Source organism: Lynx rufus, unplaced genomic scaffold, assembly GCF_022079265.1.
Source record: "Lynx rufus isolate CCGP_SWC_20201006 ecotype Redwood Valley unplaced genomic scaffold, mLynRuf1.p SCAF_14, whole genome shotgun sequence".
NCBI classification, from domain to species: Eukaryota; Metazoa; Chordata; class Mammalia; order Carnivora; family Felidae; genus Lynx; species Lynx rufus.
Genome location: NW_025814828.1, coordinates 20,325,214 through 20,338,603, shown reverse-complemented (window position 1 = coordinate 20,338,603; position 13,390 = coordinate 20,325,214). Strand labels below are relative to the sequence as shown.

The 13,390-nt window shown below is 42.8% G+C and overlaps 1 protein-coding gene across 4 annotated transcripts in view; it reads right to left on the bottom strand.

The window, feature by feature from the left end:
* Positions 1-13,390, bottom strand: part of PDK3 (pyruvate dehydrogenase kinase 3) — a 67,236-nt gene that overhangs the window by 38,049 nt on the left and 15,797 nt on the right. For all 4 annotated transcript variants that reach the window (XM_047076023.1, XM_047076020.1, XM_047076022.1 and 1 more), the window contains exons 2-3: positions 5,856-5,997; positions 2,024-2,095 (exon numbers count right to left, since the gene is read on the bottom strand). In XM_047076023.1, the coding sequence (XP_046931979.1) occupies positions 2,024-2,095; positions 5,856-5,997 (214 nt within the window). The remainder of the gene's footprint in view (positions 1-2,023; positions 2,096-5,855; positions 5,998-13,390) is intronic.

Here is a 13,390-nt window from a genome sequence, read left to right as displayed (position 1 = left end):
TGATAATGGAAATTTGGAGTGACTTTCTTTTTACTTATCTGAATAGTCTCATGTTTCTCAGTGATGAAATACTTCTGTAACCAATACATACATACAAAGACATCAAAGATGAATAAATCAACCATGAAACTGAAAGGTCATAATTATCCAGAAGACATTTCAAAACGGACAGTTTGTCCTCTACGTAACGTTCTTTCCAACCTATTTAGAAATTAAATATCACTAAAGCTTAAGATTTCATTATAGTAGAGAAACACCTCACCTGACTGGAAGGAAGGAGACTTGCCTCAAGGGCTCAATTCTCAGAAGCTTCCCCAGTCTTCCTGGGCTCTTCTTAACTTTATCATCATGGGAAGTAACCTTGTGCTCTAAGCCGCTTTCACTTTACTTAAATGATCTCCCTGCCCGGGACTCCTGTATAACCTCTCCCAGACTGGAAAAGGCTACCACCATGAGTAAAGCCACTCGCTCACCTTCCTTTCCTTCCTTCGCCAGGAGCAGCGGGCTTCTGAAAACCCAACTATCTTAACTAGCTGTGTGAACCAGGGCAGGCCATCAAAACTCACTAAGGGAGACTGATTATCATTATGATCTCACACACACCGGACCCAGCACTTGGCAGTTTCCAAAGCGGGCTCATGTCTGTAAGTTGCATCTGACCGATAACCTGTTCCAGAAATTGAGACAGGATTCCGAGAAACATACAGCTGCAATATTATATACTTCCACCAATCTATACCCTACAATTTGAAGCTAGAGAAGTCATCCTAATGGCATCAAGACAAACTGTTTGTTACTAGCTAATGACTTCTGAGAAAATGAAGCTCCTAGATGCAATTCATTTAATTTGAATACCTTAAATGGCAGCAATGGCTTCTAGCAATGAAAACACTGCATCTGGAGCTCTAATCCAATGCCTCCCCTCCACAAGTCACAAATCCATCAACAAAACACCTAGCAAAGTATAGAACAGGTCAGGATTCTTCTTCCTTAAATTTTAATTTACAACTAAACTGGAGCTAGCTACTCAAGGCTCAAACTGGCGGCTCGGGCACTACGGAACGTTGTAAAGAACAATGTACTAAGGAAATGGAACAATGACTTACGGATCCAAGTTCTGCTACTAGCGAATGTTACCACGTGGGGCAAGTCAGTTCACTTCTCTGACTTCAGTTCCCTGAGCTGTACATTGAAAGGGCTGGGTTCAATGCCTCGAGCTAAGGTTGCTTGCATAACGCAAAGTTTCTTGGTTCTTTTTCCGGAACGCCTATATAAGGCGTTTGGTGTCACAACTATGTGGACCAGGCTTCTACGTAGAAATTCTTCAGGACAACAGGCCTGCCCTGCGTATTCGCTCGTGTGGACGCGAAACAGGAGGAAAGTGATGTGAAGGGGATACTTAATTTCTCTTGGGGGTAAAAAAGAAAACCACACTCAGAGCTGGGGTTAGTGTTTTTCAGTTAAATGAAAATGAAAAAACAGAAACATTTTCCATCAGCAAGAGAATTTGAGAATTCAGCAGTCTTCATGCGTAATAGCAACAAGAGAATTCAGGTCATTATATTAAAAGCACACTCATTTATGCTGCTCCAAAATAAAAGCATTACAGTTTTTCCGAGCTCAAATGTTATATCGCCTTGAAAATTAAAAAAAAAAAACCACATCTGTAAAGGACTGAATAGATAAATTCATGTCTATACAGAGGCCACTGCATTCTTAAAACCACCACTAGGTGGAACATTTACTGCGATATTTACAGTGAGGGGCCTGCGCCAGTTCACCATGAGTAAAAGTAGTAAGAACTAGACCGTGAAACAATGTTGAAGTCATTATTCCTTTTGTGCTACGTTAAATTCTTAACTCAAATTATTTAAAAATGTGACGTCAAGTTGTTACCCATTAACAAACCTAGGGCTTTTGTCCAAATTAAACTTCTTGGTTCTTAATGCCACGAGTTCCATTTACCAACACATTTTTTAACGTAGAAGTTTGTACTTTCAGGTAAGTTTGGTACCATACTTACTTATCCAAGACCTGTGGATCCTCAGGGCTCTTATTCTCGTATTCTAGGAGTTCAAGAAAGCTCTGCATATACCTAAAAAAGATGAGTTACTGTGTTAATTGCCTACTGGGTTCATTGCCATCCATTCCTCCTTTCCCACGTCCTAACAGCAGCCCAAATTTTCACTCAGGTATCTCCCCTATCTCTTCCTCCCCCCCATGTAGCCCAGGTGCTACAGGGGAAGCTGATGCCATGCAAAGCTCCTGGGTGGCCTGATTTTTCTCTGGGTAATGGTATTTTTCTCGTCACTAATGACTAACTAGTCCAATAGGCATTCCCCTGAACACAGGGACTGGCTCAGGAATGGTCATACCGCCCCAATTCAGGCCAGTGAAAGAGAAGACATGGTCGAGGACTTTGGGAAAGAAATTACCTCGCTCTGCTTTTTGTACAGTGTGCCATGTGGGTGTGGAGCCTGGAGATGTTGTAGCTATTCTGTCACCAGGAGGAAACCCAGCCTGAAAATAAAGCTAATGCCGTGGAAAGCAGGGCCTAGATAACCTCATGAATCTCTGAATTGAACCAACACCAAAAGCTCATCCTTCTGGCTACAGGAGCCAATTTATTGTTTTGTTGGGTTTTCTGCTATTCACAAACATATTCTAACTGGTACACCAAATCTACAGTTTGATTAGCCAAAAAGTACATATCTACTGTTAAGAAACACTATGTGACACTAAAGCACACGCTACGAACTTGGAAACTACAAATAAATGTTCCTTCTCAGAGTTAAACCAATCTCATCAATACTGCATTGGAGGAGAAGGAATGCCTCTCTGGTCCTCAGAAACAGCTTCTGGATTAAAAATAGCTACATATCTCAATCAGGGTCAGTACAGGAAATAATGTGTCCAAAATAAATATCTGGAGAACAGAGAAAAATGGGATTGAGAGAGGCACATTACTGGAGCAGCTGTATCCAGACAGAACCTGCTGGATCTGGAGGGGATTCAGAGATGCCAATTACTCAGACGTGCGCCATCTCTGCTTTGGATCTGAACATGCCCGGAAAGAATTATCCCTGAATATAATTATTTCGAACAATTAATTACCACTAATCCTACTAACCAGCTTTGGAGAGAGGATGAGGTACTCCAACAACAAAAACTGACTGTGGAGCACACAAATACATCAACAGGAATAATATTTTATTAATCAGCCTCACTTGAACTTTGTAACAATGCATGACACTAAAAGTATGCTCATCTCCAGATATGTTTTTTAAAAGCCTCTGGGCACATCAGGCTATGAGTTAGGTACTGTTGAAATCTTCAGGTCAAACCTCTCGGAAAGGCCAAAGTCAGCCATACGCAATAAGGCCCTCTATCTAACACGCCCGCAGAATTCTAGGGAGGTAACCCATCCTTTCCAAAGGGGTAGTTCATCTAAAGAGCCAAGTCATGAACAGAGAGGAGCCAAAGATCACGTGGAGCTGCCCAGCCCCCAAGTCAAGAGAACAAGGAGAACACGCTCTAGCGAGGTGGGCTTCACAGCCTGTTGTAAGTAAGAGTCACTATTAAGAGGAAAAGGAAACAACAGCTAAGCACAATGTGTGATCCTAAACTAGATTTCTAAACTGGGGGGGGGGGTTTACTTAAAACAAAAAGAGCACTGTTAGGCCAGTGGAAACAAGTTGTCCCATATTAGAAAATATCACTGGACTGGGGCACCTGGGTGGCTCAGTCGGTTAAGCATCTGACTTCGGCTCAGGTCATGATCTCACGGTTCATGAGTCCAAGCCTTGCTTCAGGCTCTCTGCTGTCAGCACAGAGCCCACTTCAGATCCTCTGTCTCTGTCTCTCTCTCTCTCTCTCTCTCTCTCTCAAAAATAAACATTAAAAAAAAGAAAATATTACCACGTCAATGTTAAGTTCCCAAATTTGATAACCATACTATGGATTTCTAAGAGTTGTTCTGAAAGAGATATATACTAAAGCATTTAGGGGTAGAGGGACATGATGTCTACCGTTAACCCAAATGGTTTAGGGAAAAAAATAATGTGTATCATATATGTACCACATGTGTGATATACCATAAACATACACACATACATACATACGTGACGTGCATAGAGAGAGAATGAATATGAGAAGAGCAGAAGACATGCTGCCAAATGTTAACAATTAGTGAATCCGGGCGAAGGTATATGGGAATTCTTGCTACTAGTCTTGCAAACCTTTCTGTTACATTGGGAATTATTTCAAAATTGAATTTAAAAAAAAGTTAAAAATGACATGCATAAGTTTGGAATGGCTATGGAAGACAAATATGAGACAAAAAAAGAGCTGACCCGGTCATCTGAGTCTATACTTTGCCAGCAAATCACTTTGAAGCCCGTGAAGTAACTTTTACATAAGCAATAGGTTTGACTGTCAGCCTCCGCCACCAGGCCCAGGGGACTTGACGGTCATCTAACCAACCTACAATCCCCAGGATAATGACCCTGATAGTGAATTCACATTTTCTGGAGAAAATTTTCTGATGATGGTCTCGAAGCAATCAAGAAGTCTCACGCAAACAAACACTCATCGATCCGGAAATGAGCTACGCATCTGAGGTGGAAAGCAACCTACTTTGAGAGCCAAGTCACCGTGGCCAGCTCTCTGACCCGCCCCGGACCCCAGGGCCCCCAAGCCTGCCACAGCGAGGAGCCGCTGCTTGTCTGGAACGGAGACTGGTGCCCACCCAATATACTGCTTCTCAGACAATTCAAGCTTAGCCCTAAGAACAGATTATAATTAATATTACTGAGGAATCACGGCTGAATGTCCATTCTCCTTCAGTAGCCTGGCTGCCATTAACCCTTTAAATGCCAACTAATTAATAGCTCCGTTCGCCTTCTATCTGTCCCCATCATTGCCTTCCCCTAAAATGCTGTCCCTGCCCCCTGCCCCCTCCACCCATCTACCCAGGGGCAGTGCAAAGCCACAGCAGCCTCTTCACCCCCCCACCCACCCCCCAACACCCTCTGTGCGCTTCCTCTGTACTGGCTTGAGAACACTTTTTTATCTGGCCTCGCTAACTCTTCCAGCTTTTTTGGTGACTTCTACCTTGCTTTTTATAATACACAGGAGACATGCAAGTGTTTCTTGACCATACGCAGATGCCTTTCTGAAAATACACCACCTGCTCTTACACCCTACCACTCGCCAACCTCACCCTGCTCACCTAGTGACTGGTTTGGTGACACATTTGACTGTCCCAATTCAGTAACCATGCCTGAAGCGTCAGAGCTGTACCCGATCAAACTTGATGTCACACTTTGCTCAGATTTTTTCCATTTTTCACAAGGCAAAGGAAGCACATTAGGTACTGATATTTTTACAATCCAAGGTTCCCCTTTAAACAACTTCATTTTCTCGAAAAGAAATACTGCCTCCAAGAAACTCCTTTAACAGGAAAACAAAAGGAGCAAGGCTGAGACTTGATCAAAGTGGCAACATTCCCTTACCCAAAGGATGGCAGACCAGTGCCCAGAGGTCACAGCATTGTTATTCCTGTATATTTTTCTGCACCAATTTTTGTTCCGATGGGCAATTACACTTATAACCAGAAAAATAAAATTTGAGAAGTCAAGAAAGCGGTTAGTACAAGTGAGAAGTATTTTCATTAAGACAATTTTAAACTGTCACAAAAACAAATGAACAAACACGTATAACTGCTTGGAAAACTCAGCTATTCCAAATGACTCATTCCCACACTGGCATACGTGTACTTTTAGGGAGAATGGTCTCAATGCCAAGTGTCCAGAGCATCATGGAAAGACCCATCTAAAGCCACATTATTTACTCACCAACTCTGTACCAACCCCACCGAAGGGCGGTTAAGCAAGTTATCCGGCAGAAGATTAACTTCTCTCATCGTGTTAGCCAGTCGTACAGGAAGCTCCTTTCGTAGAAACATATATGAAGTCTTCTCACACGCATTATCTCTCCCTATTAAGAGATAATAAATGTTCCATGATTTTATAATCTAACAGATGCAATAACAGAGTGCTCTCGTGATGGCACAGTTACTGCTTAGAAAGAGAAAATTAAACAATCCTAGGGTCTCCAGCTAAATGTTTATCCTCTGAAATGGCAAGCTGAAGAAAATTTAATTAGAAGAGAAAAAGAACATTTATTCCAAGAGGCAACCTTGAAAGCAGTTTTTTTTTCCTTAACACAAATACATTGCTACGGTTACCAGCAGTGATATAAAAGTGACCTGGGATATAATCTGAACTTGTTTTCAAATAAACACTGTGGGAAAGCTGCCAAGTACAAAAGCAGGAGAACATGCAAATCCACTCCTGTTTACAGGGGTTTCCAGAATGCAACAGATCCACTCATTCCACAAATATTCACCTACTGCATGTTGACTCATTCCTAAGGTTTTCTTCAAACGTGTTTCTCCAGGAATCAGAGCTTTGTCACTCTGGGAAGTGGCCACAGACCTACTCTGATCGGGACACAGGGCTCAGGACGTGCCAGAGGAACCAGCTCACAGGTGTACTCAGAAGCAGAGTGACCTACTATGGCAAGTCCGAGAGGGTACGACACAGTGTCGACCACAAAGACAGAGGTCAGAGAGTCTTCTGTCGGTCGCCCTGAGCTGGTGGTGCATAAAATTTATGTAACCAGGGCAGAGAGAGAGAAAAGGTACCCAGCCAGCAGAATGAGGAAACATGAACCACTTCCCCAGCTGCTCTGTGACCAGAGTGGTTCCACGTAGGTTTTGCCCCCCACTCCCCAGGTCCTGCTGTAAACCTGGATGATGGTTGGGGGATGGGGTTCATGATAGAAAGGACATGAGCTTTGGGGACAGAAATGTGCTTCAGCCCCAACTCCTCTATTTTGGGGGTAGGAAACCTTGGGTAAGCTTCTTAATCACTCTAAATCTCAGCTGCCTTAACCTGTAAAATGGGGATGAAAATTCAGTTTCTGTAAAGACTAATGTGATAACGTGTATGGAGCCTGACACAGAGCAGGTGAGCCATAAACATTAGTCCTTCTTCTACTCTCCATGATACTTATGGGTCCATCCCAACTCCGTCACATTCCACAGGCCTTCCTGATGCTCCATACTGCTGGGAGGATGTTCAGAGATGGGCAACCTTGAGACCAGGCTCGAGAGAAACAAGCAAGGCTCAAGTAACAATCTTATTTTTTTTCTTTCCTTTATTCTTTTTTTTTAATATAATTTATTGTCAAGTTAGCTAACGTACAGTGTACACAGCGTGCTCTTGGTTTTGGAGGTAGATTCTGGTGATTCATCACTTACAACACCCAGTGCTCATTCCAACAAGTGCCCTCCTCAATGCCCATCGCCCCTTTTCCCTTCTCCTCCACCCTCCTCCAACTCTTCCCATTCCTCCAAACATGATACAGGCCACAAATCAGAGATCCAGAAGTAAATCTGATTTGCTAACACTTGCAGCCAAGTTCCGGTTTATTCCTTTCCTCTTCCTGCTGAATAAGACTAGAAATAAAGAATCCACTTTTGAAAGTCATCTGCAGAACCTTTCTTTCTCCGACTGACCCCTGAGCCCCATTCTCCATTTTAAAAAAAGTTAGAGTAAGAGATTAGTCTTAAACAATTCATCCCTTACTTCGGTTATTCTAAGTGAATATCCTGAATGAAGGCCCTGGGTAGATCTTTAACTAATCAATGATTCTGTCTTCCACTTTTCCCCCAACTAAGGAAGAAGGGCGTGGTATCCCAGCAACGACCTTCCATCACCTCCTCTATGCACACTTATTTGGCTTTAGATGATTTAAAAGGACTCCGGCTGCTTTGCTTCAGGTAATATATATCATTCCTAAAATGTTTCATATAATTCTTAGACACGAATCATTTTAAATGCACTGAAAATGCTGATTTTTAAATCATAGTGAATCGCATCACAAAATGAAGCACCTGTTATTATCTAAGGTAAAAAGTACATCTAACTTTTCACACACCAGGAGAAATACTTAGCATCCTGGTTAAATAGAAAAGACACCTTTTTTTTTTTTTTTTAAGCACAAAAGAAATGATGAAGTACTCCCTGGAGGAGAAGGAAGTGAGGGAACAGGAGAGAAGAGGAAGAAGCCCACGGGGGTTGAATCAGAATGGTGAGTGGCAGTATGAACTTGGGATTTAAAAAAATTACCTGAATTTCTTGACACAAAAAGTTTCCATTTTTTTTTTTTAATTTTTTTTTTCAACGTTTATTTATTTTTGGGACAGAGAGAGACAGAGCGTGAACGGGGGAGGGGCAGAGAGAGAGGGAGACACAGAATCGGAAACAGGCTCCAGGCTCTGAGCCATCAGCCCAGAGCCTGACGCGGGGCTCGAACTCATGGACCGTGAGATCGTGACCTGGCTGAAGTCGGACGCTTAACCGACTGCGCCACCCAGGCACCCCAAAAAGTTTCCATTTTTAAACTGCCATGTCCGCGTCAGTAGCAGCAAATTGGAAGCCTAGGGTCAGGGGAAGGGAAAGGACCAGGAGAAGTGGGGGCAGGCTGGCAGGTGGCAAGGGGCGGTCAGGTCCCTGTCTGTGCTGGAAACCCACAGGGCTAGATGGTTTCAGAATTTCAAGGTTATCAGATTTTAGGAAGGTAAAAAGGAGTATGTACACGTATTGTGCAACATGGTCTATTATACAGACATAATACAGCTGCAGTGAAATCTGCAAACATTTACAGAGAGCAGGACAGAGACCATGGCCTCAAATAAGTTCAGGTCATGTTTTGCCACCAAAGGCATGAGAAAACAACTTCAAGTTTTAGAGGTTTTTGGACTTGAAAATTCAGATAAAAAACTGCAGACTTGGGGCACCTGGGTGGCTCAGTCGGTTAAGTCTCTAACTTCAGCTCAGGTCACGATCCCGCGTTTCATGAGTTCGAGCCCCGCATCAGGTTCTGCACTGGTGGTACGGAGCCTGCTTGGGATTCTCTATCTCTCTTCCTCTCTTTCTCTACCCCTTCCCCACTTTCTCTCTCTCTCTGTCCCTCTGAAAATAAATAAATAAACTTAAAAAAAAAAAAGGCTGTAGACCCACAGAACAGTAACACCAAGATCATGTGCCAGACTTAGACTTGGGTTTGAATCCTGACTCGAGGCTCAGGAGCTCTATGAAGGTGACATTACACTTCTAAGCCTCAGTGTAGCCAGCTATAAAATAAGAACAGTACCTGTTTCACAGAACTGTGTTAAGGGTTAAAAAGTGCTTAACCATTAACATTAACAACGTCTTAAAATTTAGAAGAGGGGGCTCATTAAATAGCCATCACTAATGATGCCAGCAATGATAAAGCAGAGAAGCCTGAGGCCACAGGGTGCCAGACCAAATCATCTGATACTTGCTAAACCCCCGAGAGCCCGACTGCATTCTGGTTCAGTGCGGTTGCCTCCGCTCATTTGGTGATTCTACATAATTAAAAAGGGATTAAGAAGGATTAAAGTATGTTGTGTCCCTACCTACCACTTTTATTTATTTTGAAATAAAAGGCCTTGATGCATACATTGGTCAACTCTGCACAAACTAGAAAATTCAACAACTAAGAATGGTCTAAGATAACCAAATACCAGGAAGCCTTTATTCTAGCCATCTTGGATGATCAGCCTGTTGTCAACCACCATAGAAACAACCAGGTTTTGTCTCTAGACACCCCCCCCCAACCATGGCACCAATGGGAGTACCTCATCTACGGTAGCTCCTCAATGATTTACTGGAAGAACAGAGAATACTTTCGGAAGTTTGTAGTTTTAAGAAACAATACCTGAAAAATCTGTTTTGACTCCTACATTCTTCTTTAGCTTTAGAGATTAATTCTTTGTACTCAGGTACCTTAATTATACAGGGGGGTAAGCCTTTTTTAGTTAATTAGTGAACCTAAAAATAAATATGAAAGGCCCAATTTTTTTAACCTTTCTGTGGTTTTCCTCATGTAAGTTGAAAGTATTTTATCCCATGTATTAATATTGGATATTCAGTTTAAATTAAGTCAAAGGGTTCTGACAATCTTTTTTTTTTTTTAAGTAAACCTAAAAAAATCCTTTTGGAAAAAAAAAAAAAACTAAACTTAAGGGGCGCCTGGGTGGCGCAGTCGGTTAAGCGTCCGACTTCAGCCAGGTCATGATCTCGCGGTCCATGAGTTCGAGCCCCGCGTCGGGCTCTGGGCTGACGGCCCAGAGCCTGGAGCCTGTTTCCGATTCTGTGTCTCCCTCTCTCTCTGCCCCTCCCCCGTTCATGCTCTGTCTCTCTCTGTCCCAAAAATAAATAAACGTTGAAAAAAAAAAATTAAAAAAAAAAATCCTTTTGGTTTTAATTGAATGTCCTCTCGGAAGGCCTCAAGTTTTCTAAGTCTTCTGGAATATCCAGTATTTTCCAGTTATTCTTTCCAGTTATTCAGCTTCATTTTTTCCCCACTTACTTGGCTTCCCTACATTCCTTAATTTTGATTTTCCATTTTTATTCCATATTTCTCTATCTGCTTCGCCTTATTCAATTTTACCAATTAAATTTTTTCCTAGGATCTGTTGGAAGGATGATGAGGGAGTGGGTGAAGGGCAGGGAAGATTCTGAGCTTAACTACATTCGTGCGTATTTCTTTAGTTTCTCATGCTCATATGATGACTTTTCAATTCTCTTCTGTTCTCAGTTTTTCAAACTTTGCCCTTTCATTGAGAAGTTGGAGACAATTACTACATATGATTTGCTTTGTCTAAAGAGGTTCCAAATAACTTTCCATTCACCAAGACACAGGATGAACAGACACAGAAACACAAATGACTTTTGAGCAAGTGCAGGGAGCCCTCTCAGTGACGGTTACCGATAAGAAAGGAGCGTTTGACGAGCCTTCTGAGAGCAAGAGTTCAGACTTATTCTTTATACCTGGTTTCCATTGTGGCCTCTGTCTGGTAAATCTTTAATCCTCTTCCTGATTAATTTACAGGAAGCAGAAAAAATATTTCTTCAGTTAATAAAGTGACCTGATAATGTCTCTTATAATTGAAGCAGAGGGTTGAGCACATGCCCCCCAAAATGGAGAGTCCCCTGTCTGCATTACTAGCGGGCTTTGTCCACATATTTCAGCTTTAACACTTGCGGGGGGTGGGGGGGTGGTTTGGGAGAGGTAGTAATGGAATCACGGAGTGAAAAAGGAGAGCAGTAACAGGGAAAATTATAGCAAGGCATCAAAAACCAACAGATTGATCAGCTCATTCTAGTTATGCTGTTTTTTTCTAAATACTGTCAATTACATGTATGAGTCTGCAATGTATTTTTACCATTAACCATACTCAAATGGGGAAAATGTAACTGAGAAAATAATATCTTAGGGACAGCTCCGGTTTTTCTCCAGTTACATTTATAAGATTTCAATCTTTTGAAAACACTGAATTTTAGAACCATAATTAATTAATTTTTGGACTTTCCAGGGCTAAACAATGATTGATTGGCCTTCAAAAGAAAGTGTCCTTCACTTATACTTTTAAAATATTTACTCTGTGTCCAGAAGTAGTACTTCACTGCCTGAGAAGTTTCACAGATTTCCTTTATCTGGGAAAACTTATTCCTGAGTGTAGACATCAAGATATGTAGACTGGGGCGTCTACCAAAATTAAGGCTGCCTCTATTCTAGGTCAGACTGTGTTTTGGTTATTATTACTAATAGCCAGAAACATCAGAGCCAAAGACGGGATTTCACACACACCACATTCCCTAGCAAATTCGATGCCCCAACAACATCTTCTTTCAGCTCAATGTCTATTTCATTATGCTCACCAATGCCATGGGTTAGGAATTCAGACAGGATGCAGGAGGGATAGCTTGTCTGGGACCTCAGCTGGAAAACTCAAAGGCTGGGGCTGAGGAGGCAGTGACTAGATGGGGGACCTGGAAGTTCCGAAGGCTCCTCATTTATAAGTCTGAACCTTGGGCCGATGACTTGCCAACTAGGATTGCCTACCAGAGCACTATCTGGAGGCCTCTCCATCGGCCTGCTCACAGCATGGCGGCCTTGGGTTAGCTGGATTCTTGCACGGGTTCGGTGAACAAGGTGAAGCTGCATGGCCTTTTATGATCCAGGCTCGGAAGTCAAAACAGCTAGTCACAAAGCTTGTCCAGATCCCAGGAGAAGGGGACAGATCCTTCCTCCTCTTGAGAGAGGGATGATGAGGGTACACGGTAGGAAAGCATCAGTGTGGCCATCTTTAGAAAATAGGATTTGCTCTATGATCATGAGGAGGTGCAGAGGATGATTTCTCAAATTACATTTTATTAAATTTTTTTTAACATTTATTTATTTTTGAGACAGAGAGAGAGCATGAACAGGGGAGGGTCAGAGAAAGAGGGAGACACAGAATCCAAAACAGGCTCCAGGCCCTGAGCTGTCAGCACAGAGCCCGACGCGGGGCCCGAACCCACGGACCGTGAGATCATGACCTGAGCCGAAGTCGGACGCTCAACCGACTGAGCCACCCAGGCGCCCCTCAAATTACATTTTAAAGCACTCTTAAAAAAAAAAAAAAGCACTCTGATTGCCTCAACTTATTTCTTCTGGTGTCATTTTTGAGCAGCCATTTATTTAGTTTAGTTTGTTTTTCACTGTGGACTTCCCTCAGACATCTGGTGACCTGTGCTTGTTCAGTAATGCTTGAGAGTGAAGCAGCCTTCAAAGACCAACGAAGTGAGGACCGCAAATATCTGGTTGTTCAGGGCTTCTGGGTGGGGTCCTAACAGCACACCAGGATCCCTAATTCTCCTTAAGTAGTTCACTCGATGCCATTAGAGAAGAGTCCCCTGGTACCCTCTACTTTCCCTACAGACAATTACCTACCTACTAATGTTCTGATGGTTGGGGTAAAGGATGACCCTACCGTTCGCAGACTTCCAGTTCATCCTCCGGTTTTCAGCCAGCCAGCCCTAACTGTCACTCCCGTCCTCTATCTGTGGTACGCTACTGAGGCCGAAGCCCCCTCCTGGGCCCTGCTGCGTCCAGCTCAGCACTCTCCTTGGCCACAGTGCCTTCTGAGTATGTTCTCGACCTGAGCTGTCCAGTGCTGGAGCCACCAGCCATGAGGAGAAATTTGAATATTCAGTTTTCTTATGAGATCAATGATGAATTCCCCAAGTGTGGTAAGAATACTCTTATGCTTCGGATACACATACTTAAGTATCTAGGGGTAATCACGTTCTCTACAACTTGCTCTCAGATGGTTCAGCCAAAAAGGCATGTGTTGAGAGAGGGACAGGGCAAGAGACAGGAAGAGGGATAGACAGAGGGGGGAAAGATAAGAAGCAAATATGGCAAAGTAACTGGTGGATCTAGGTGCCAGACATGGATGTTAACTGTAGTA